Below are 26,044 nucleotides of genomic sequence, written 5' to 3' on the forward strand. Positions count from 1 at the left end.
GGGCTTTATGATTGCATATTCTCTACAGCAGTCATTTTCCTTGAGTTGTTACAGAATCTTTTTACCTTTTGTGCAGAGCTCACAAAGACAGGGCTGGTGTATGTGTTGTGGTGTTTTGACTTTTTTGCTAAAGTATGTACTAGGGGTAACTGTCTTGCTATTTTTGACCATTCTGGAGTAAATTGGGAGATTACTTCTCCCTGTTGTTATCTTAGTCTTTTCATTACTAATTACAGCTCAAAACAGAGGTAGTTTAAAGTATTCCTCTTAGGCAAAAAAACTGCATTGCCTGTTCTCATCCTCTGTTAGGACTGCAGGGGGTTAAGGGGTTAGTAGGGAAATAACTCCTAAATTGCTTTAGTGAACTGTACAGAGCAGATACAATATAATTCTTTTCCAATTTTATTAATTACAGCTTCCCCAGTTTTTAAGGTAATAAAGATTGGTTATCTGTCAGGACAAAAGAGAAGAACAGGTTTGAAATGCACTTACATCAGCACCTGACTGCACAATTCAGTTTCTCATGCTATCCATTACTTGTACACAGAGTGGCAAGTGCTTCAAGTATTATGTATGCAGGTTGTGATCACTAAAAATTCATACTGTTTCTAGAGGGAAACGTTTAAACTTGCATACATACCTAGCTCATTTTACATTTTAAAAACACATTAACTTTATTATATTAACTTACCTTACATGCACAAATTATTTTCTCTGTAATAGGATTTTGGTTGTGCAGAATCATAAGCTAAAAGTGAAAACTAGAGCTTTAAAGCTCAAAAAAACCTCCTCAAGGACTCTTCAAAAAGTTCACATAGCTATCATAAAATGAATTTTAAAAACAAAGAAATTGCATATTAACCATGATGTATTTTTATCTTTTTTTTAAAACAGGTGAACCAAGGGTGGTATTTCCAGAACATAATTTTCTTTTTCTTCCACATAGAAGATAAATGTGTTAAACTGGCAAAGTAATTCTGGTAAGAATCTTCCTGTTACTCCTACAGAGAATGTCATTATATGTGTAAGTACTTACAGTCTTGCCACTAAAAGGAGCTTTTTGTACCATTGACGCTAACAAACTTGCTCTTTCTTACAAGGTCTTATTTTTGACCTAATAATTGTGTGTAGATGTTTCTTAATCAAGCAGTATTAATCCACCTGTTACATTTAAATATTATATTGAAAGTTATTCGGCTCTCTTTTTACATGTTCTATGCTTGGACATGATGAAAATATTTGAGTTTTGAAGATTTTACTTTAGCTGTTTATACAGACAGAGTTAAATATGCTGTAATATTCATTAAGTGGGTTTTATGTGGATTAAATGTTCTTGTTTCTATAGTTACCATCACTGATTATTGTTTTTGTTTTGTCTTCTTCAGTGATCCTCTTGATAGTTTTCTACAGCTGACTCTTGCATTTCTTTGATCTTGTTTGTTTTTGTTTTAAACTTCGACATGTAGTAGTGCTGACTATGTACTATGCTATAGCATAAGAGAAAACAAAAAAAGTGGTTTTATAAGATAGAATAATGAATAGACAAAGTTTGAGTGCCTTGTGTGCATTATCTAAAGTGAAATTAATCAGTTTGGGAATCAGCTTTTGGTATTTTCTCCTGAACACATACAGTAGAGTTGTATCTTAAGTACACTATAGTAGTGATTGCCACCCACTCAGCCTTGCTTGAAGGAAAACATCATCAGGGCTGGTAAATCTTAAGCATTGTACTTGTGAAATTCACATATTTATCTTAATTCATTAGTTTTTTCTTTTTTCCCCTTGAAACAATCTGCATACTGTTGGAATAGGTTACAGGGTAGAGGATAATGTATTCAAATAAACTATTAAAGAACATGTTTTCTGTACAATGCTGTGTAAGAGCTGCCTGTTTTCCCCTTATGCTTCAGGTCAAATATTTTCTAGAAGCACACAAAGATTGAAGCTCACATCAGGTTAGAAAGAAAAGCTGAAACGAAGTCATTAGCTTTCATTTACGCAGTGGGAGGGAATGCTGTGTGTCATGGACTTTTACCTGATAGGTTTATAAAATGAGTGTTTGGGGTCATTAGCTGTTAGCTAAAGTTTCACTGAAATAAATGAAATATCTCTAAGCTCATCCTTCTTGTTCCCTTCCACCCTGCATTGGTATATTGATTCCTTAGTCCTACAGACACGCCATCCTTTGGTGGGAGGAGGGAGGGATACAGGGAAGAAACACTCCTCTCTTCCCTCAGTCTTTTTTCATAAGAAATGTATTTTCTGATGGATTTAATTTCTGCGTTTTCGTCTGCTTACAGCTCAGACATGAGCAGTGCCAGTAACTCACTGGCACGGGAATTCTTGACGGATGTCAATAGACTGTGTAATGCAGTGGTCCAGAGGGCAGAGGCCAAGGAAGATGAAGAAGAAGAAACTCATATGGCAGCACTGGGACAATACTTGGTTCAAGGCCGTGGGTTTATTTTGCTTACCACGCTGAACTCGACTATTGATCAGGTAATAGTTTTTATTACCTGACTATAATTTTTGTATTGAGCTTTGACTGTGTGGATTTGTCTGGCTCATCTTGGTGCTGGTTTTCTTGCCTTTTTATGGTAGAGTTAGAGTGTATAAGTTAATTATGAAGACTAGAAGTTCAAAAGGATATGTTGCAGTTAGATTCTGTGCTTCAGCAAGAACAGAAAAAGAAAAAATAGCTAATCATATACCTGTTTGCCGGCTGATACTGATGGTTGTGCTTAACTTTTGACTAGTTAAGGCATGTGTGAAGCTCAAGTGCAGTAGCTGGGTGGAAAGAGGCAATAAGTTAGAATTTTCAAGAGAAATGAGTGTCTACTGTACGTGCAGTACAAACTGACAGTTTTTAATTTGAGAAGGTCTTCCTGGTTTAAGGCAATAAAATAAAATAAAAATATACACATTTTTATTTTGTTTATGGGTCATGAGTTATATTTTTGCTCTGTGTTAAGTAAGTTGCTCTTGAACATAATAGTAAATATTTTGTAACTTTAGCTCCAAAGAGAAAGCATTTTAGAAGAGGTGATGAGTTTATACTATTTTTTAATATCAGATCTGGCACACATGCCTGTAGCTGCAGATATCCATTTCCTTCTCTTCTTTCTCTTCTCCTTCCTCTTCAACACTATTGGATATGTACTAAGCAATGAGTAGGCTGAGATGCGCATTAAGTCTTTGTGTATTGAAAATGCAGATCCCAGTGTTTAAAAATAATGAGCCAAGTGAATCTGGGCTGAGTTTATTCAGCCCTTGTCTTGAGTGAGGTCAGCTGTTAATGCTGGTTAAATTCATCTTGGTGGTTTGCATTTCCTTCATGAGGTGAGTTGTGCTAAGACTCAAGTCGGGTCTGCTGGCTTGGTTCTGCATTCCAGTAGGTGCACTGGCTCAATAGTAAACCCACAAGACTGCAATTATATATAATTGCTAAGAAGAATCCCTGCCACTTGTAGAGCTGTGTGGTTTTTTAGATCTCACTAGAGTTCTGCATAGTTGCTGTTAATAGAGGCTTCAGGAGTAGAGCTGCTGGAAGAACAGCTGGCTTTTGTGTAAGAAGAACATGGAGGATTCTGTGTGCCTCCCCTCCAATAAAAACCCACTTCTGAAGTAGAAGGGAAAAAAAGCTTGTGGCATTCTTCATGAAACATCAGCAATTCAGCAATTATTTCCTGAGGAAATATGTTTTTTAAGAAGGTGGGGGGAAGAACAACTTGATTAGTGAGGAAAGTCAAATTCTGAAAGTGTACCACTGAAATTTGAAAAGTTAATATTTTGCTTTTTCCAGTCTTATTATTGTGCTTTGAATCCTGTATTGCTCATTCCCATTGCTAATTAATTTGTGTTGCTGAGAATACCTTTAGTAGCAGAAGGGAGTTGGGAGAATGACTTTGAAAAAGCTTAGTTTTCAGGTCTAATTGTATTGCATCAGTAGTTTTAGATTTTTTTTTTAAATTTCCATTTAAATTGATAGCCTCATCAAACAAATATTAACTATTTGTTATATATATAGCTCTATAACTATATATATAACTCTGTGTATTTGTTATATATATAACTATTTTAAGTTGCTTATCTCCATACATTTTAATTTCATTGCTACCTTGAATTTTTGGAGAAGGATGTTGCTTCAGCTGCATATCCCTGAACGATGTTAACTGCCAAAATGCTCAAGTCAGCTTTTTGTGTTTGAAAATTTTTTGATCTTTAGGACTGAAAGCATTCTGATAGTGCTGCATAGCACCCAGTAAAGGAATTGTATTTGAATTCTGTGCCTTCTACTGCTCCTCTCTGCATTGAAATTCTTAGTGTTGAAGTCTTAAAATCCCAGTAGGAGTGAGGGCTTTTTAGTGGTTATTCTGGGTTTTTTCAATTAGGAGTAAACTTCCCTCTTTCCTCACATAAAACTTCACCTTTCTATTGTGAGTCAGCCACTAATGTCACTTGATAAATGTAAGCTTCTTCATTTGCTTAAAGGTGTCATTTTGGATAAAGTAGAAAGTTTCCCATAAAGTTCTTTGAAGTTATATTTTTGTAACTACAGAAGTTCCAAACTTGTCTTGGGCTTCATGTTGGCTTTGTTTAAATCAACAAGTTATTTGCTTTTGACTTTTCTGGTTTTGTTCTTTGGGGGAGGAATTCCTTCAACAAGAGGGATTAGGAGAGCTTCATATAGCAACAGTTGCAGAGATGTAATAAGTATCTTAGATGCTTTCTGATTGGCTCTGGTTAATGATTATAGCAGTCTGCAGTTGGGTCATTTTTGCAATGCATAAAACAGCAGAAGGGCATGGGGAACTGAATGTTGGAATAGCTTTGTAAAACAAAGAAGGCTAATCTATTTTTTAAAAGTACAAAAACTTTTGTTTCTATTTTGTTTCTAACATAGGAGCTGACATGTCGGGAAGAACTTCTGACCCTCCTCCTGTCACTTCTGCCATTGGTGTGGAAAATCCCTGTCCAAGAAGAAAAAGCAATAGGTGTGTTTTATCACTGACAGTATTAAGGACCTAAAAAAGGTGATTTGTGTATCACTACAGAGCCTAGGATTTCTGACTAAAGAGTAGTAGTTCATCGTAATACATATCCCCTTAACGCAGAATGAAGATATGGATTCTGCAGAGAATTCAAACTCAAAAATACTAATGTTCTGTCAGCATACAAGGAAGATGAAAATTGTACAGAGAAGGTAAAGGCTCTTGGTCAGTGTGAAAGGCAATGCTCGCATTACTGTGTAGCTGAACTTGGTGGTGAGATTTTTTCTTCTTTTCAGGTGATTTGGGCAGAAAAGAGTTTTGAAAGAGTATATGATATTTTTGCTAATGTGTTTTGTGATGAGTAGAAGGAAAAAACATACTGATTCTTTTTTAAAACAAAAAGTCATACATGCTGACACTAGATTGGTCAGAGATAGAATGGGACAGACCTCTTTTTCTGAAATTCAAGAAATGGGAAGTAGAGAATAAGCTTAAAGCCAAACAGTGGACAGCAGAGTATGAAAGAAGAGCAATGTTATCAGGGAGGCAGGCCCTGAAAATAGAACAATGGATGATTATGAACAGAACCAGGCTGCATTCCTTAGAAAATATGATGTTCTGTGTCAGAAACTGCTGTGCTAATTGAAGAATGAAATCACAAGGGTTTAACTGCCAAAGACTCAATTTAGAATGAATTAAAGAAATGAAAGGGATGATACAAAATAAACTCTGTGCAAAAACTGAACCAGGAAATGGCAGCGATTTTGTTTTGTTTTGGGCTCTTGCATGTCTGATGCATTCTTTTCCCTATTAGAGGATAAAACAAAGAGGGTGAAACAAGTGAAGTTACCTGTCTGAGAGAGTTCCTAAGGATTCTTACCTGAAGCTCTCCCCGTGTTTTTTGCTCTTTTAAACTCCTGTAAATTGAAGGCGTTTGTTTGTAGACTTGGAGTATTTAAAGTGCCAGTTTCACAGCACTTTTATATAATAAACTTTCCTGCTTGCTCACTTGCATCATTCTTTCATGTTCCTGTAAGCATGATTGAACTAAAGAAATGTCTTGGTTATTTTTTGAGAGCTTAGTGACTTTCCCAGGGTTAGTTTAAAATGCTGTTGTGTAAATAGGTTTTAAGATGTTCTGGTTTTGCACTCTGCATGATATACAGTTTTTACTTCTACAAATTTCCTTCTCATGGTACTGATGCAGTAAACATGATGTATCCAGTTGTGCACCAAGAACTGTTTTTTCTGCCCCCCCCCCCCCCCCCCCCCCCCCCGCCTTGGACTGAAATAAACCCATGTGTATTAGGCAGCTTTTTTCTTTCTGTGCAGGAAATATCCTTTGTTTGATAAAGTACTCCTGGTTAATTTTCGTGCCTCCAAAGCAGATTATGTTTCTTCCTTAAGCATCACAACTATGACTTTATGAAACAGCAAGGCACAGTCATGGTTGCACATGGAAGCATCTTTTCTTTCAGTTTGATTAACGATTATAGCTATTGTGTGGGCTTTTGGGGTTTCGTGGGGGTGGGGGCTTTTATTGTTAACTATTTCATTTTTCTAAATACTGAACTTACTGGATGGTGGATACTTGCAGTTGTTTTATGCTAGGTATTTTACTGCCCAAAGCATCCAGACACAGTTCTGTCACTACTTAAAAATGATGATAGATTTTATCCAAGAACATACAGATTTTTTACTCTGCTTGCTTTTTCGACAGTTTATGATCTGAGTTTACCAATACAAATGAATTGGTAGTACTTGTGTTTTATTCTTCAAAATCCTCTTGCCCATTGAATCAGATTTAAATTTTATATTTGCTGTTTTATACTGCGTACTTGAAAGTTGGGTTTTTTTCATCTTGGCTTGGCTTTTGTGGGAATATTTGGCACCCTAAACATTATTCCTTTCCATCTCCCTCTTGTCCCTGGCTATTTTAAATCCACTAGATTTATTTCTGCTTTTTGTGTTTGCAACAATTAACGCTGAAGTAAAGACTGAGGTCCGTATACTTGAAGATCTACACTATTTCTAAGTAGAGAGATTTATTTTTTCGTATTACCACTAGTATGCTGACCATTTCTTCATGTATTCTAAGAGGACTGTGAGTTAACGCACCCAGTTCCTATAGTAGCTGAGTTGCAAAAAGTGACAATGGGTCATCAAGTTGAAAAAGATCTCTTTTTCCTCCCCTTAGTTTTTCTTCACTTGTTGTGGGATAGGGCTGTTTGGCAAGGCTTATAGTGAGACTTCGAATATGTCAAATGGTATACACACAGTAAATATTGCTTGAGTAACTGCTTCCATAGCTAAGTAATAGAGGAGATATCAGAGTTGGTATCCTGCTGATTGATATTTTACTTCTACTGTATTAGTATGTCTAACTTATGTCTAACTTCAATTAATTTAAATTGAATAGAACTAGAGGCTTGTGGCTATATTGTTCCTTTATATCCTATCTGTAACAGGCCAAAAGATTTTCAGACTAAACTTTTTTCCCTTTGCTTACCAAAAAGTCCTTTCATCTACCTTGATAACATCTTTTCTTAAGAGAACGGAATAGCTGTGCCTGCAAAAAAGTTTTAGGAAACCCTCTAGCAAGTTTTTGTCTAACCCTAGTTAGAAAATGAACTAATTTGTCTAGGCTTTGAAAATAGCCAGTATGGCCCCTAAATATGAATTCTTGCTGACTTTTTATACTGAAAGTGTCAGATGTAGGTATATGCAAAACCATGACCTATTAAGATACAAATTTGTTTCGTATTTTTAAGCTGGAAGTATTAAACTATAAAATTGGAAAAATGCTTTACATATTATAACGTTCCTGAATGTTCCTTTAATGTTCCTTTGTTATCTTTCTGTTTCAACAGATTTTAATATACCCTTTACAGTAGATATATGCCTGACCAAAGAGAATAATTCAAGTTCCATGAAATCTACTCAGGAAAAACTAGGCTTAGATGGAAGCACTCGTTCATCTCTTCAGACTTCTGTAAAACTAAATCCTCGATCTCGAAAAAGTGGACGTCTGCGGAAAACCACCCATCGTTATTCCGTGCGAGATGCAAGAAGATCTCAGCTGTCCACTTCAGACTCAGAAGGCAACTCTGATGGCAAGACTACTGTAATAACGAAACACAGACGCTCTCAGTTACTGCAGCCTTTTTTAACATATCCAGTTAGGGACAACTACCTTGTAGGTAGAAGTGATTGCCTACCTGTGGAAGCGGTACCAAATTCTAATCCTGATGCCCCTAATCTAGAAAATTCCAGCAAAATTATTCCAGCACATGAGCTAAACCCAGAGATTTTGAATGAGCCAGCTGCAGGAATTGCTGAGAGCAACATGGATAACTCTCCTTTTGACTTATGCCATGTCTTACTGTCTCTCCTAGAGAAAGTGTGCAAATTTGATATTACTTTGAATCACAGTTCTGCTCTTTCAGCTAGTGTGGTGCCCACATTGACGGAGTTCTTAGCAGGATTTGGAGACTGTTGCAATGTAAGTAGTAACACAGAAAATGAAGTAGTTTCTGCAGGGTGGACAGAAGAACCTGTGGCTCTGATCCAAAGGATGCTCTTTCGAACAGTGCTTCATCTTATGTCTTTAGACATTAGCAATACAGAAACAATGCCTGACAATTTACGAAGAAATCTAACAGACTTACTTAAAGCAGCATTAAAAATCAGAATTTGCTTGGAAAAGCAGCCTGATCCTTTTGCTCCAGGATACGAGAAAACACTAAAGCAGCCGGTTCAGGATGACTGCATATTTTCTAGATATCATCACAGAGCCTTGCTTCTACCTGAGGTAATAGAAGGGGTCTTGCAGATTTTGATCTGCTGCCTACAAAGTGCAGCCTCCAATCCATTCTACTTTAGCCAAGCTATAGATCTGGTTCATGAGTTCATACAGCATCAGGGATTTAAGCTGTTTGAAGTAACAGTGCTTCAAATGGAATGGCTATGTATGAAGAATGAGGGAGTAACTGGGGAAGCCTCAGAGCATCTGAAAGCCCTAATCAACAGCATCATGAAAATAATCAACACTGTCAAAAAAGTGAAATCAGAGCAGCTTCATCAATCAATGTGTACAAGAAAGCGGCACAGACGATGTGAGTACTCTCACTTCATGCATCACCACAGAGATCTCTCTGGGCTCTCTGTATCTGCTTTTAAAAACCAAGCTTCCAAAAACCCCTTTGAAACTGCTGATGGAGGAGTTCATTATCCTGACAGATGCTGTTGCATTGCTGTTTGTGCACACCAGTGTTTGCACTTGTTGCAACAAGTTTCTTTGAGCAGTACCTGTGTTCAAATTCTCTCGGGTGTACATAATGTAGGAATATGTTGTTGTATGGATCCAAGGTCTGTGATCGTCCCATTGCTTCGTGCTTCCAAGTTACCAATATTAAAAAACTTCCAACAGCACATATTGAACATCCTTAACAAGTTTATATTGGATCAGCTGGGTGGAGCAGAAGTTTCTCCAAAAATTATACAGGCATCATGCAATATATGTACTGTTGACTGTGATCAACTTGCTCAGCTGGAAGATGCCTTGAAAAGCAACTCTAGTGATGCTGGTCTTGCATCTAGTTCCTCTTGCAGAGTTCAGGGAATTCTGCCTAGCAGTGGATCTGAAGATATGTTGTTGAGATGGGATGCGTTGGAGGCTTATCAGGACATTGTTTTTGAAGAAGACAAACTGCGCGGCATGCAGATTGCAAGCCATATTTGCCACTTAATTCAAAAGGGAAATGCAGTGGTCCAATGGAAACTATATAACTGTATTTATAATCCCGTGCTTCAGAGAGGGGTTGAGCTAGCTTGCCATGCTCAACAACTTGGACTAACTACAGCTGATAAACACACATGCAGTTACCATAGCCAGTGTTTGCCTTCTGAAGTACTTCAGATTTATTTGCAGATGCTCCCTGTGTTGCTTAAATCCAGGTTGGTTGATTTTCTGTTTATTAATGGAAAACATGCTAATTATGTACAGAGCTTTGTATATTTGTTACTTGTCAGAACATAAGTTTTATTTGGACTGTAGGCAGCACTTGGATATTGTGGGGGTGGCAACAAGGTAAATGCTTGAATAACATAAGATATAATCCGAGATTCATAAACCATAGAAAGTGAGGGCTCTCTACTGATGAGTTATGGTCTTTAACAAGCCAAAGTTTGTAGAAACAAATAAAAATCTTTGTCCAATGTGACATGCTCTTTGCCTCTTCATTCCTCATGCTAAAGTGGGTCAGGAATGTTGAACACATTGACATGTCACTTTTCTATGGGAATTAGTTAGTTTTCTGATCTGTTTCCCTTTTCCTTCTAGAATGGTCTTCATAGGAACTACCTTTCAAAAATAAGGCTTGAGAGGTTTAGTTGTCCTGAAATAACTGTTTCCTAATTTACAAAATACTGTTCATTTAAACATAGTTTAAAAAAAAAAAAAACAACGAAACAAAAAACCCCCATAACCCACAAACATTCTTCCAAGGCATGAAATAGAAACTTTCCTATTTATTGCTGAATTGATGAAATAGCTGTTTAATACAATATATGGAAGTTTATTCAGAATATGAATGTGTCCTTTTGTTCAGCAAAGATTCTGATCTTTTCTATTGGAGTCTTGATAAACTGAAGTGAATTTAGTAGGGTTATCTGAGACAATTACAAAGAATAGACTAGTATTCCAGTTTATGTAAAGGATTGTCTAATATATTTTTAACTTTTATCCTAACCTAAACTGTATCAGAAGCTATTAATTTTTGAAAGTGCACTTAGTGGCAAAGAGGCAAGAGAAGTAAAGTTTAGATTTGAAAAAAGTTTAAGATATCCTGTTTCCTACTGGCTTAAAGATGGGAATATACAAGTAAGTACATGATTCATTTGATTCTAGAGCGTGTAACTCGGTTGCAGTAAAAGGTAACCCTGTGGGAAGGAGATGGGAGGGTAAGGAAGGTGGATGTCTACAAGCAACCATAGTACGCTAAGAAGCTTACGGATCCTTACCCCAAATTCTGTATGAACTCAATGTAATACTTGGGGAGTAGAAAGAAGGGGAAAATATACTTCAAAACAAATGCACTGAAAGGTTTAACGTTGGGCATCCTGGTGTAACAATTGCACAAAAAGTTGTGCTTGAAAGGCATTCCTGAATTCTATCTGAAATGCATTGTCCATGTAACTAATAGACATAGCTAGTAAAATGTCTTAAAACTTCAAGTTTATTTGAGAAGGAATCTCTGCTTTCTGGTGAAGTCACAGAACTGAGAGAAATAAAGATATTTACTAGCTCCAATTGCTAATAAAGTTAGGGGAAGGAAATACCACTAAGGAGCAAATGTCATAAAGTTAATTAAACACCTTTAATGTTTTGAACATCATACATCTTTGTGGTCTACATTTTAGAGGTTAATCAATATTTCCTGCATTAATCTTACAAAAAATTGAATTTTCTGCTACCAGATGGATGATGCTTACTTGGGATTCTAGAATACTGCAAACAAGTTCCTCCCCTCTTTAATTTACAGCTTACAGTAATTTACAGCAATTACTGTAAACATGATCAGTCCTTGGTGTTACTCAGGTGTGTAGAACAGAGGGTTATTTTTGGATAAGATGTGTCATCTGAACTACATAAATTTCTGGCTGATTTAGAAGGTAACTGTCTCTTATGCTTTCTCTTGCAGGGTAATTAGAGACTTGTTTCTGAGTTGTAATGGAGTGAATCAAATGATTGAGTTAAATTACTTAGATACTTTAAGAAGCCATTCTTTGAAAGTGTTAGAGACTTTGATACTCTGCCTTGGTGATCAGCAGAAAGATCAAGCAATGCCAGAACTGGAAGGCCTGAACAGTGAACAAAAGGAGTCTACATCTGACTTGCCTGTTTCTCTTTGTAGCCAGCATGCTGTTTCAGAAGTTCCTCAAAGCCTGAGCAAGTTTTATGCTGGCTTGAAAGAGGCTTATCCAAAAAAGAAAAAGTTTGTGAGCCAAGACATTCATGTCAACACAATAAACCTATTCCTCTGTGTTGCTTTTTTATGTGTAAGTAAAGAAGCAGATGGTGATCTGGATTCAGCTAATGACTCTGAAGATACGTCAGGATATGATAGTACAGCTAGTGAGCCATTAGGCCACAAATTACCGTATCTGTCACTGGAAAGCCTTACTTTGCCCTCTCTGGAACATATTCACAGGGCTGCAGATATTTGGTCCATGTGTCGTTGCATCTATTTGTATAGTTCAGTTTTCCAGAGACAGTTCCATAGACTTGGAGGCTTTGAAGCATGTTATAGATTACTAATTCTGATAATTCAGAAACTTGCAAAAAATAAGGAAAAGGAGCAAGAAAAGAGGGAGAGAGTATTGACTGAAAGCAGCAGAAGTTCACATGGGAGTCCTAGTGGTGAGCTTCTCAACAAGGATGACTCTGTTCAGTTGGCTAAAAGCAAAGAGGTGACACAATTGGAGCTCAATAGTTCTGACAGTCTTCCTGGTGCAGAACAGCTGCTGTCTGAATGTGTCTCCTGTGACAGCTCTTTCAGTAGGGAACAGACTTCAGTTACTTCAGTTGCCAATCTTGAAGGGATAAAGACTTCTGTAAGAGAAGAGACTAAGTGGGCACTTCAAGGTATCAGACTTCTAGAAGCTCTGCTGACAATCTGTCTACACAGTGCAAGCACCATGCAGCAGAAGATGGAAGTGGAGATGTTTCACCAGGTACTGTGCAACTTCCCTTAGCTTACTTTACTCATATTTGTTACATACAATATTCTTTTAACAGTAATTTAGTCAAAAGTGCTTTTAGAGATGAAAAAAGCTTATGCTCTTATTATAGTACCATATTTTTTGTGTAGTACTGAAAGCACACAGTTAAATGATGTGCTTAGTAGTCAGGGCTAGTGGTCAGCAGGCATGAAAGAATGGGAGTGGGTGGATGAACAAACTGGCAGTTGGTGTTTCTGAGGCATCTTCCCACGTGTCAGCTTGTCACTTTTTGTATTCAGTAAGATGCTGGTAAGGATCCTGTACCCCTTTGCTTGTTCTCCAACATGATCTATGTCCTCTGCTCTTTGGGGTTGGATCCCTCTTCATGCCAATTCCCTGCTTCCTGGGGGCTGGGAGAGGGCCTTCCGGAGTGGCAGATCAATCCAGGCTGGATAAGATTTTTGCCTTGCTTGCTTTTTTTAACTGTATTTTTGGTTTATTTTTCATGTATTTGTTACAGTTTGGGCCAGCATGGTCACTGTGGCTAAGGGCTGAACTCAACATCAATTGCTGTTTTCTGGATTAATGCATCTTGAGTCCCAGGGAAGACTGATCCTGGCAGATGAAGATTTTGTTTTCCTTTTTCTGCATAAAATGGTCCTGACTAGAGGAAAGGGATGGTTTCCTCTGACTACAGTCAGTAGTGGATGTCGTACAACTATGAATTGCTGGCTGATTATGCCTGTATTTTTTTATAGTCAGTTATGGCCTGCTTTTTTTTTTTCTTCCTAGATGTAGTCCATTTGTGCAGTCTCACGTTCTCTGGAAGCTGTCCGAGCTGATGGGCTTTGAACAGTGGGAGAGACTTTGGGTTTTTGTGGTGTGTTTTTTTTTTTAAGAGTGTTCAGTGGAGAATGCATGTGACAGGTAGGATTGAAAGAGAGCTGCGTAGGCAAGATGTGAGCGTTATACATAGTGACTCACACGTCATGTTTTTGATGACGGTTCTGAGCAGAGGATGGCACTTGAAAGAGGAGTATTAGAGAGCACAGGTACTGAAAGGACACCTGAAGAAACTATTGCTTAAGCCTTAGAGGTGAACTAATTCAGTGTTCCACAAAAAGTAGTTAATTCACAGAAGAGACCTTCACCATGCTTTAACGTTTTAATTGCTATCTTGAATTTTACTTGGCAGTTTGTTACAAAAGCAGGCGGTGTTAGGTACGGGAGAGAACTGGAAACTGGAGTTCTGTCTGGGCCACTTGCTATTTTTGTGAACTTGGACATGTTACCCTCTGTCTTGTTAACCTCTAGTAATGTTGTGGTGTGGTTTGAATGCACTATGTAGTTGAAACAGTTTCAGAGGTGTTTATTTTTGAAACACTGCTTTCACTTGCAATGTTTGGGAAACAGCATGTTGCCAGATTTTTTTTCAGTGTGCAGATTGCTTAACCAACTAAATCTCTGTCACGACAAACAGGATGAATCTTTCTTATTGCAAGAGACTGGATGAAGTCTGATGGTTTTAGCTGAGAAGTCAGATTAGTGTAGGTGGAAGGGGAAGTTCTTAAATGAAAGTACTAGACCATTTCTGTTAGCCAAAACAGAATAACATGAATCAAAATGTTTGTCTCCCCCAAAACACAGAATACCTGTGTGGATGATATCTTACTTCAAATAAGAGAGCAGCTTGCTCAATCAAAGGTGATAGAAACTGACTTGGCAAAGCCTCTGTTTGATTCACTGCTTCGTGTTGCGTTGGGCACTCTTTCTGCTGATCTGGATCATTCTGAAGAAAAAATTGAAAAGGTATGAAACACCAACTAAGTAGTCTAATTCTAAATACCGCAAGGTTTGCTCAGTCAGGTTTATGTTGTTTGGGTCTATTTTTTAAACTCGATAGGACATGTTTAAATGTGTTTGGTTACTGTGGCCGTTGAAGATTAATTCTCTGAGTCTCATATGTAAGTGTGTAAGTTGAATGCTGGTTATTGATATAGTCCCTACATTTACTGCTCAGAAATGAGTCATACCCCAGAAAGGAGCAAGCTGTGTTAAGCTTTATGGATATACTTGAAACCTGACATTCTCTTCACTCTTTCATCCCACAACAGTGTGAGACAAACTCTCAAAGGGAGAGCTTCAAACAGGGATGTTGACTGACCTTAGTAGCTGTAGACATATCTTCACCTTAGAGTGAATGTCAAGGTGCATGTTTATGGTGATAGTGATTTTGGAAACGCAGTTTTTCTTAATGCATTGGCCACCTGCTTACCAAAGCTTTGGTCAGGTACTTAGTAAGAAAAATCCATCTCTGCAGAATCCATTTTCTATGTAAGAATGAAGTATTCTTAAAAAGTATCTCAAGTTTCTTGAAAGCATATGATTAATTTGTTTCCTTTGCCAGTGGGCTTGGAGAGAATAAGCATCTGGAAGGTTCTAAATTACTTGCTTTTCTGACCAAAGATGGTAAATTTGCTTGATGTGTTATACAGAACCATTACACTGAAAAGGAGCCTGTGTCACAACCTGGAGATATTTCTGAAGAAACCGAAGAATCGCAGTGCTGTAGTCTTAAACTTTTTGCTGAAGAGGAAGGATATGAAGCAGATAGTGAAAGTAACCCTGATGATAGTGAAACAAAGAATGAAGGTAAATGTGAACTTTCTGAATATACAAAGCAGTCTTTATGACATAGCAAAGCTTGCTTGTCTTTTCAGATGTACAAAAATAGGGTGGGCATCAGAGACCTTTAACAGATAGAAATAGTTTAACTTTTTTACTTCCAGTAGGATGCAGTTACAGATGGAGAGATGATGCATATTCTTACTGAGTGTTACACGAACTGTTCTGTCTTTGTTGTCTTGGTTTATGTGACTCTTACTCTAAAGTCATGTTGCTCAAATGTATTATTGTGGTCTAGAAGCAGTTTTCTTCAGAGATGCTTATTGGTAGTTTGCTTGAAAATCAATGCTTAATTTTTTTGTTTAGTATTATAACAATCTGGTAAAAATTAAATAGTCTAATTATATCATAGAATCCCAGGTTGGAAGGGACCTCAAGAATCATCTGGTCCAACCTTTCTTGGCAAAAGCAGTCTAGACAAGATGGCCCAGCACCCTGTCCAGCCAAATCCTAAGTATCCAGTGTTGGGGAATCCGCCACTTCCCTGGGGAGATTATTCCAATGACTGTTCTCATTGTGAAAAACTTTCCTCTTGTGTGCAATCAGAATCTTCCCAGGAGTAACTTGTACCCTTTATTCCTCGTCTTTTCCATGTGACTCCTTGTCAAAAGGGAGTCTCCATCCTCTCTGTAGCCACTCTTTAAATACTGGAACACGGTGATAAGGTCTCCCCTAAGCCTTCTTTTCTCAAGGCTGAACAAACCCAGTTCTCTCAGCCTTTCCTCATATGGCAGGCTTCCCAGTCCTTTGATCATCTTTGTGGCCCTTCTCTGGACCCTCTCCAGCCTGTCCACATCTTTTTTGTATGGTGGGGACCAAAACTGAACACAGTATTTCAGGTGTGGCCTGACAAGCGCTGAGTAGAGTGGGATAATGACTTCTTTATCTCTGCTGGTGATGCCCTTGTTGATGCAACCCAACATCCTGTTGACTTTCTTTGCTTGCAGCAGCACACTGTTCTCACACTGAGCTTGTTGTCCACCAGGACCCCCAGGTCCCTTTCCACAGAGCTGCTCCCCAGCCGGGTAGATCCCACCCTGTGCTGCACTCCTGGATTATGTTTTCCCAGGTGCAAGACCTTACACTTGTCCTTGTTGAACCTCATAAGGTTCTTGTTAGCCCACTCTTCCAGCCTATCCAGCTCTTCCTGCAGGGTGGCTTTCCCTTCCAAAGTGTTCACTTCCCCATTCAATTTGGTATCACAGGCAAACTTCATCAGGGTACACTTGATCCCATCACCCAGATCACTTATGAAGATATTAAACAGCATTGGGCCCAATATCGATCCCTGCGGGACCCCACTTGTGACAGGTTGCCAGTTTGAAAAGGAGCTATGTACCACCACCCTCTGGGTGTGGGCTGTCAGCCAGTTCCCCACCCACCGCACAGACCACTTGTCTAGACTGTGACGCATCAGTTTCTCTAGGAGGAGGCTGTGGGAAACTGTATGGACAGCCTTGGAGAAATCCAGGTAGAGTGTCCACCACTCGCCCCACATCAACCGAGCAGGTTACTTTGTCATAGAAGGCAATCAGGTTTGTCAAGCACGATTTGCCCTTGGTGAATCTGTGCTGGCTTTTCCCAATTATGTGCTTCATTTGACTTGTGATAGCCCCCTTCTGATAGAATATATCTCTTTATATTCATTCAACAACTGATGTGCACATCTCTCGCTGTATTCTGTTTGTGTAATTAATTTTGAACATCAATTTGCTTTAATTTTTTCCTTTGTGCTGAACATCTGGATGCTTACGTTCTTGTATGAGGTCAGCATGAACAGTAATAGCCTTTAATAGAACTGCATTCAACTGTTGCTGTTTACCTGTGTGACTAGGCTTTATCAACAGATATACAACATCTTAAAAGCATTTCTGAATTAAAAATTTAACCTGAAATATTTCCATGAAACATATGTCTGTACCAAATAATTTTTTAAGTAACATATTTTAAAGTCTCTCCAAGATGTAAGAGGAGAGGCTTAAGTGCTTTTTTTCTTTTTTGATTGTAGTGCAGATATTGTCATGTGCATTTTCAGAGTTAAACTACTAAACAACTGCTTCCCCCAACCTTTTAACATAAAATAAAATAATTTAAATTTATCTCCTTTCTTGGCAGGCTGAGAGTTCTGTATAGAAGCTTGAGGCTCTATTACAATGATTTTACTGTCATGTTTCATGAATTGCGTATTTCATCATTACTGTGTGCGTCCAGTTCCCAGGAAATGAAGGCACATAGTTTAAGAGCACGTAATGGAAGAAACTGCATCCTTGCCCTTCTGTATTAGCAGGAAAATACGAAAATCTGAAGCAGAATAGAAGATTATACTAACTTCTGAAAACTGCTTATAAGTTACTGACCATTTTTGTTTTGTACCTATGAGAAGGTTGGAGAAAGTATGTCCTTGGATGTTCTGCTTAAATCATGCAAACTGTATTCAGCTGAGTAAGTTTCAGTAAGACAAGTGTTTTCTTTCAGGAGCAGACACAAAGGCAGAACCAGGATGTACTGGTCCTTCAGGTTATTTTAATGACCTAGCTGAAAACATCAATCAAGGAGAATTAATGTATCCTGAAATCTGCATGTTAGAATTAAACTTGCTCTCAGCTGGTAATGCAAGTTTAGATGTGCTTGCTCATGTATTCCAAAGCTGCCTGAAAATCATCAGCCAGAAGGAGAGAAATGCCACTGTACTTATAGAACAGGTAAAAATGTTACTAAACAAAGGCAACAGCTTAGCAGTTGTATATCTTATTTTCTTCAGTTTTATAGTACCAGTATATCTAATAGAGTGATCTCAGAAATATTCTCACTTGTTACGGCATTTGATAAGACCTGAAACAATGTAAATGACTGATATTGCCAGCTGCATTACCTTTAAGTTACCAGAAACTATAGTTAACTAATGTATTGAAAGATACTTGACTTACAAAGCTTTTGAGTTTCATAGTTGCCTTATTTTATCAAGACTGTTCAATCACTAGAGCTATAGATACAGATTTAATGACCATCAGGCCATTGAAAAAAACAAAAAAGCAAGTATCTTCTTGTATATGTATATATGTAAACATTCTAAATTTATATGTATTCAGTATGTATTTTTAGAAACTTTCAGTGATGTAGCTCAAAAATATTTCATGCTTTTATTCTTCATAAGTTTATGTTAGAAATTAGTTATGCATCTGATGTCCTCATGATCCTTTGGAATTTCTGATGGTTAGCTTGTTTTTTGCTTTTTAATAACTAAATTGAGTATTTCTCTTTTGCAAAAGAGGAAAATACAGTTAAGTAATCTAAGCTTAAAGTGCTTGTTTATATAATCATTTGACTAAGAAACAAAGTTAGTGCTTTACAGCTTAAACCAAAAGCAGGAAAGGAGAACATTGTTTTATTTCAGTACTTCTTTTTGTGTGTGTGAATTATTAGCTTTAAATCACTAGCACACATGTATTTCTTTTTTCTGAACTTCAACACATGAAACTACTTAATTCAAAATAATCTCATTTTCATTACTCTTCAATATCGTTTAGAAAAAAGCAATCTATCAAACTAATAAATTTAAAGATATTCGAAATCTCTAATTAGAGATTTTTTCAAATTACCTTTAAGATGCATTTGTGAAGGATGTTCTTAAGTACACGGCTTTGAATTTTTTTTTTTGTAATTACTCTTTAAAGTAATCTTGCATAAAAAGGTTGCGGAAAGGTTGAATTTGCTTTCAGTGTTGCATCACTATATACCAACATGCTGTATTTTGTCACAGCCTGTCAAATCCTGTAATTCTGTTATGGGGGAGAAGATGAGGGAGATCTCAGCTGCTGAATTGATAATGGCTCAAAGGTTTCTTTCTAGAATCACTTGGATTTCAAAGTCTCCCTTCTGCAGCTGAACGGTACAGAACATGAAAGAATGTTCATTAGCAAATGGAAAAAATATTTCCATAATTTAAAGTAACTGGAATTGTCTTTACTTTTAAAATCAATAGTAGACAAGAATTGATTGAAAGAAATTATTTCTTAGTTCTTTGAGCTGGTGTATATTCTTCAGATACCAATTTTCCTTGGTTTTTTTTTTTTTTTTTAACAGGGAGCTGTTAAACATCTTTTGGGAGGATTTCTGAACATATTGACACAAACAGAATCTAGTTTTCATGGTGAGTTCAAGGTCTAAGTAACTTAAATATTCGTTTTTTTAATAATTTATACACACTCAAATTTTTAGTTCACAATGCAAATGCAAAATTGACAAAGCAAATACATTGGCATGTGTGAATTTATGCAGCTGCTTTAACTTGTGACAACTATCTAACTTATGTGTAAATACAGGGTTATTTCTGAGTTAGTGGAAATCTGTTATTTAAACACATGCTGGCAGATCTGAAAATGATAGTTGAAATCGTAAACCCTAGGGTGACTGTTAACAAATGTTGCTTGGAAAAATAGCAGTTCTCTTACTGATTGAATCTGACTCCATCACAACATAAGTTTTTATTTCAAATTTCTTTGTAACACAGGTCTTAGTGATGTCTTGATTGAGTTTTATTTCTAACTGGAAAACAACTAGCTAATCCAAGAATGTGGAAGCAAATTAAATGCTTGCCCTAAGGTAGCTTCACATAATGAGGTTGCTCCACAGCAGGAGATGATGTAAGCCCATCCCAGGACTTTGATCCCTGGCTTTGTGGGGAGAGCCTTTGCAATGTAGATGCTAGGTTCCCAGACTTCCAGACTCCACTTTGCACACCTAGGAGCCAAGCTCGATGTAGCCATATAGATGCGTTCAATGAAATTTTGAATGATAGTGCCAGGAAATACTGTTGGATCTCTCTAGAATTCATTTTGTAATCGTTACTGCTTCCTGAATTTGAAATGTTTTCTCAAAACACTCTGAATTCCAAGTTAATCTTTCCTCATAATAGTATGGAATATGAATTTTTAAAGCTTTTAAAAAATTATTTTCAAGAATATTATTTTGCCTCCTTATTCTCAGCATGTCAGATGGTGCTGGTAGACCTGTTAGTTTCCTTGATGAGTTCACAGACACGTTCAGAAGAGCTAACTCTTCTTCTGAGGATATTTTTGGAGAAGACACCTTGTACGGTATGTATGGAGTAGCACATAGCAAAATTCAGAGGCTTAATGAGAAAAATGAAGCAAAAAGAAAATCCTTTTGTGTCCAAGAATTTTGGGAAATAGGGAGACTGTAACAGCAACATTCTAACTGATCAGAGCAAATAATATTTGGTTGTTGAAATAATTCATTCTCAAAACATGAAAAGGAAATAGGAGATAAGAGAGGGTTTTGAAGGGTATGTTAGAGGGAACTCTCTTCAGCACAAGAAAACAAGATTCCTCTTAAGGAGACTGACATTGTGGTTATGGATGACAGAACACTGTAATACTGTAAAATTTGAAGTCATTCCTTAAAAGCATCTCGCTATTTCAGGAATGCTTTAGCAGCAGGAATTACTTTCAAAACTGTCTTAAGTTGGTTTGTGTAACACTGGAATCTACTGCTTGTGTGGGATATACTGCTGAAATACCTATCTGTTGGTTTGTGTGGGAGTCTAGAAAAAAAACAAGTGGAAAGAAATAAAAAAAAATACTGTGAAGTCTGAAATAGTACCAGACCAAACAAGGAGACAAGTCAATTTTTCAAAGGTAGCTTGCAATAATTGGCTAAGTAACTAGAGAAACTTTTTGGCTTAAAGGCTCAGCTAGTTTTGTCACTGATTATGCAATAACAAGGTAATGGCCTGCGTGTGCATTCTTAACCAGCCTCAAACATGGGGTAAAATGTGTGGTCTTTTGTTGAGGTATAAGTTAATCTGTTAGCACATAACAAATGTGAGATAAGATTGTGCAATGACCACCTGCTGTGGTTCAGCTGATTCTGAAGCACGGTAACTTGAAGATTGATCTGCCCTGACTAAATCCCCAAAACTGTTGGGCTGTAGTCTGTTGAAGTTGCTACTTGATGCTTTGTAAATGTGTGTCAGTTTGGATACAGAAGTCCACCTCTGTTGGGAAAACATGAATCCAAATTTAAATGAGGAGTGGGGTTCTGTTTAGTTAGATGACACTTGACTGCATGGTGTAAACGGTTTGATTTTTTTTTTTCTCATTTGTTTGGTTTATTTCTTCTAGGAGATACTACTCAAGGGTGTATTGAAGATTATAGAAACTAATATTTATATGAACCCATTACAGTACCTTGCCTTCCCTTTGCTGCACGGCACAAATTTGAGTAGTAGTTCTTCACAAAAATCTGCTAGCACTTCCAACAGCAAAACTACTGCACTATTAAAAAGAGCGAAATTTTCACAGAGTAAGAAAGAGGCAGATAGTGAAAATTTGAGTCATCAGCTGCTTTCTTCTTGGCATGTAGCCCCAATTCACTTGCCTTTAGTTGGACAAAACTGTTGGCCACACATGTCTGAAGGCTTCAGTGTCTCGCTGTGGTTTCATCTGGAGCGTGCTCATGAAACAGAAAATTCAACAGAAAAGGGGAAAAAAGTAAAGAGAAGAAGCAGACTGGTAGCTGTAAGAGAGAACAGCTTTGACAGCACAGGTGAGGATATAGTTACTTCCTGTTTCTATTTATTTCTATTAATTCTGATTACAAGTATTACTGATCAATATGCCATATACAAAAGGTTGAATTTTTTTCTTATGATGGATATTAAACAGGAGTGATAGTCTTCCTGATTTTTTTGAGTACTGTATCATATACTTAAAGCATTTCCAGCCTTAGTCCTTAAGTTAGACTAATACCTGCTTCCTTAGAAATTTAGTATTCTCACTGAATCTGTAACTTCAGTAAAATGTCTTTATGCTACTTCATGTTATGATGAAGAAAATATTAAATGCTGCAGCTGAAAGATTCTCAAGTTGATTTGGTCTCATGTATTGATGAAGCAAGTGGCTTTTGTGTTCTTTCTCTTTAGTAGAGAGCTAGTAAATCTTTGTGATTTAAGAGTTCCAATATTTAAATCCTAGGTAAAAGATGCTCTGAATCCATCAAGTCAGAGCCTGAGGCTGACTCAGTATAAATCCTCTAACTTACCCTGTGTGTGTGCCATTGTAAATGTCAATAGCTGTACAACATTTCTCTGTTTATACTTTTGTAGAGACCCACCTGCTCCCAAACTCTTTTGAGCAGAATCTTTCGGATTTATAATTTGTAGGAGGAAAAATTCCTTAAGTTATTTAAAATGCCTCCCAATCACAACACTTGGAATACTTTTTGCTGTACTCTTTTCTTTTTTACTGTATTTGAATAAAAGGAGGGAAAACCCAACCCTGCATCTTGGAACTCACTAGATCTGCTTTTGTTAGAAGGTCTGTGCTTTTGCTTGGTAAAGGAAAAATATTGAATCCAGTATCATGCTTAAAGGGTAGTATGATTTGTGAAGAAAAGTCTAAAGATTTCTTGGTGCACACTAAGACTGCCAGTTCAACATAGGAATGTAATATGAGATGGCATGTCAAAAGCATCATTGAATTAGAGTGTATTCATGCTTAGTGGATTTACATGATTACAAACAAAAACATGTGAAGTGCTGAGTTAATGTCAGGCTCCTCTGTTTCAGTTTATTCTCTCTGAGGAGAATTGTGCATATTAGTCAGCTCACTTAAAAGGGGGGTGGGGGGAACAACCAAAAAAACCTCAGCTAAAGAAAAAACAATTCTATGCAGTACCTGAACTATTTCTTTTCACACTTGTTAGCTGGTAGGACAGGCGTTGTTGTATGGTATTGTAATTGTGTATAAACATGTTTTTGTTTCTAGAAGAAACAAAGTCTATAGGAATGGAATACCTAAGCCTGGGAGATAAACTTGTTGAAGATGGCTGTATTCATATAATTTCACTGGGTTCCAAAGCATTGATGATACAAGTCTGGGCAGACTTGAACACTGGAGCATTCATATTTCGGTATGGTGTATTAGTCCAAAAGCAGTCTTGTGAATGTATGTATTGTTACTTCCAGTAGCAGCTTGCAGAGAATACTGATGGAGGGTAGAGAACTAATTTCTATAGTAGAGTCATCTTGCACACTGATGGCAACATCAAGTAAGTTTATTGCATACAGATCTACAGGTTTACTTGCTTAAAGTGTTAGTCTCTGGTCTTGCATGTTTCCTGTAGTCATATGTAAATAATTGCCCAAAGTAAGATGCAAGATCAGTCATAAACATAATGCAATGCAAGCTAGCAAGTCAAGCATTAATGAAATGACACAATAAACGTGTGAAGATAAGCAAAAGCTTTTGTAGCTGTAGGTTTTCACACCTCAGGTGTGAAAATTGCTGTTATTTAATACTTACTATGACAATCTTGGTTTTAATCTTCTGAACACATTTTAGCCCTAACTTAGTTCTCATAAGTAATGTATCCTTAAAATGGGTCTAAAGCTGCAATTTTAGAACACTTTATTTCAGTGTTCAAAGTACTTGCATTTTTTCAATAAACTGAATTTAACTTCTCTGTAAAACAGAGATAACATCCTTACCTTAAATGTAAGCAGATTCATGCAGACAAGTTAAACAACTAAGTTGAAACCATAATGTGAGGATTTCCCTAGCTTATGTTGAGCACTTTACATATAGCATTGTGATGAAAAAAATTATCTGTGAAAGTTAAGGAATGCAATCTCGAAGTAACTGAGGCCAAAAAAAATTGCAGATTTGGGGCTTAAAATGCAAATCTGAAAACAAACACACACACACTTGTGTTTCCTTTTCTGTTGTTTTCATAGTATGTGCGTGGATCCAAATGATGAGATGAAAGCTGGTCTGCTGGCACAGGCTGAATCTCCGGAGAATGTTTTCCTTGTGGGCAGGTGGCAGCATTTGGCAATAACATATCTGCAGCAGCCAGAAGGCAAGAAAAATATCCATGGAAAGCTGTTGCTGTGGGTTTCTGGTCAGAGGTAAAGTATACATTAGTTGTACCTAGCTATTTATCTTCTTAAAAAGACGTTCTCTGGTAGGAGGACATCTGCACTGTTTTGGCACAAGCTGAAGTTATGGTTGAGTAGTCTTCTGGGGGTAGGAGAGGGGCATCTTACACTGCTAGGAATTTCCTAGAAATATCCAGAATTGTCTTGATTGCTTTGAAAATCTTCAGTTCATGCCATGGACCAATGCAGACATCAATGTTTTTCTTCATCAGGAATAAGTGAAAGAGGTAAGTAATACAAGACTGCGAGTAAGATCCAAAAAAAGGTGTGTCATGGAGTTAGCAGTAGGCATAATGTCTCTGGTTAAGTTAAGAATCCAAATTAAGGAGGTATAGTTCAGGTACTGACAATATTGTTGAAAGTAGGAATGAAGAGGAGATGGAGAGAAGGCAGTCATTTTGCTCCACTGAGAGAAATGGAGAGGGGAGAAGTTAAAAATATTTCAGACAAGATCTAAACTGGCAGTGGGAAGTACTACTTCTTCCACTGAAAACTTAAGGTCCATGCTCCTAAATGAGGTACCTGATGCTAGGTTGTGTGGGCCTGTGCCTGCATGAAATATTCATTGGTTAGAGAAAAAGGAATTTATTAAACATCACAGTTTTTATCCTTTCTTCCTAAAGTCCAGACTATGAATCGTAGAATCATAAAATGGTTCGGGTTGGAAGGGACCTTCAAGATCATCTAGTTCCAACCCCTCTGCCATGGGCAGGGACACTTTCCGCCAGACCAGGTTGCTCAAAGCCCCATCCAGCCTGGCCTTGAACACTTCCAAGGAGGGGGCACCCACAACCTCTCTGGGCAGCCTGTTCCAGTGCCTCACCCCCCTCACAGTGAAGAATTTCTTCCTAATGTCTAATCTAAGTCTACCTTCTTTCAGTTTAAAACAGCTACCCCTCGTCCTTTGTGTCCCAAATATGAAGCAGGTGGTCAAAATGCTATGTTGTAAAACAATTAGATGTATCACAAAAATTCTTTACTATTCCTCTAGAATTTGGTCAGTAAACAAGCAATGTTATTAAAGACATTCCTAAAACTATATCTAGGAAAAAAGCTGTTGCGCAGTTTTTATTCCTGCAGTTAAACCTGGAATTGTAAAGTATAATACTTGTTTCACTTTGTTCTCGAAACTACATGGAGCTAATTTTTAAGCAACTTGATTTCCTCCCCCACATTGTTCAGTCTGTGCATGCTGATATGCAGTAAAGTCCAAATATGGAAATATAGGGGAAACTAAAAATAGTACAATGTTCTGCACATGTGCAGTTAATGAGGACCCTCTATATATAGAGTTGGTTGCCGATTTGCTAATAGTTAGGCTCTTCCAGGAAGCGTCAGATGACCTTTACAGTCCAATTGGTCTGTTTATGTAAATGCACATAAGGTTAATTGGATGCTTTCTGAAAGCATCAAGCTTGTTGCCCATGGCTGTACAGCACACTAGCTCTGACAGCATTCCCTGGTATAAGCAAATCCTCAACATATTTTCCAGCATATGCGAACCACAGTTTTCATGATGTGCATTAGCATATTCAAAGGCCTTTGACTCTTTAGGAATAGTAGAAATTCTTGAAAAATTGTGATATTTTAGAAGTGTGTATAGTGTTATATGCAGTTTCTTCTTTGTGGTCAGAGGGAAGGAGGAAGGAATTTCAGGTCTAGGAAATTTTGACTGTATGGCAACCCT

At 37.4% G+C, this 26,044-nt stretch overlaps 1 protein-coding gene across 1 annotated transcript in view; it reads left to right on the plus strand.

The window, feature by feature from the left end:
* Nucleotides 1-916: 916 nt before the first annotated feature.
* The window catches only part of LYST (lysosomal trafficking regulator), a 71,563-nt gene continuing 46,435 nt past the window's right edge, over nucleotides 917-26,044 (plus strand). Inside the window, exons 1-13 of the mRNA XM_050893305.1 lie at nucleotides 917-980; nucleotides 2,301-2,499; nucleotides 4,904-4,994; nucleotides 7,862-9,947; nucleotides 11,693-12,725; nucleotides 14,361-14,522; nucleotides 15,209-15,365; nucleotides 17,874-18,100; nucleotides 19,482-19,548; nucleotides 20,385-20,494; nucleotides 21,542-21,965; nucleotides 23,186-23,330; nucleotides 24,154-24,327. Of these exons, the coding sequence (XP_050749262.1) occupies nucleotides 2,308-2,499; nucleotides 4,904-4,994; nucleotides 7,862-9,947; nucleotides 11,693-12,725; nucleotides 14,361-14,522; nucleotides 15,209-15,365; nucleotides 17,874-18,100; nucleotides 19,482-19,548; nucleotides 20,385-20,494; nucleotides 21,542-21,965; nucleotides 23,186-23,330; nucleotides 24,154-24,327 (4,868 nt within the window). The 5' untranslated portion in view covers nucleotides 917-980; nucleotides 2,301-2,307. The remainder of the gene's footprint in view (nucleotides 981-2,300; nucleotides 2,500-4,903; nucleotides 4,995-7,861; nucleotides 9,948-11,692; nucleotides 12,726-14,360; nucleotides 14,523-15,208; nucleotides 15,366-17,873; nucleotides 18,101-19,481; nucleotides 19,549-20,384; nucleotides 20,495-21,541; nucleotides 21,966-23,185; nucleotides 23,331-24,153; nucleotides 24,328-26,044) is intronic.

Source organism: Gymnogyps californianus, chromosome 3, assembly GCF_018139145.2.
Source record: "Gymnogyps californianus isolate 813 chromosome 3, ASM1813914v2, whole genome shotgun sequence".
In the NCBI taxonomy this organism is placed as follows: Eukaryota; Metazoa; Chordata; class Aves; order Accipitriformes; family Cathartidae; genus Gymnogyps; species Gymnogyps californianus.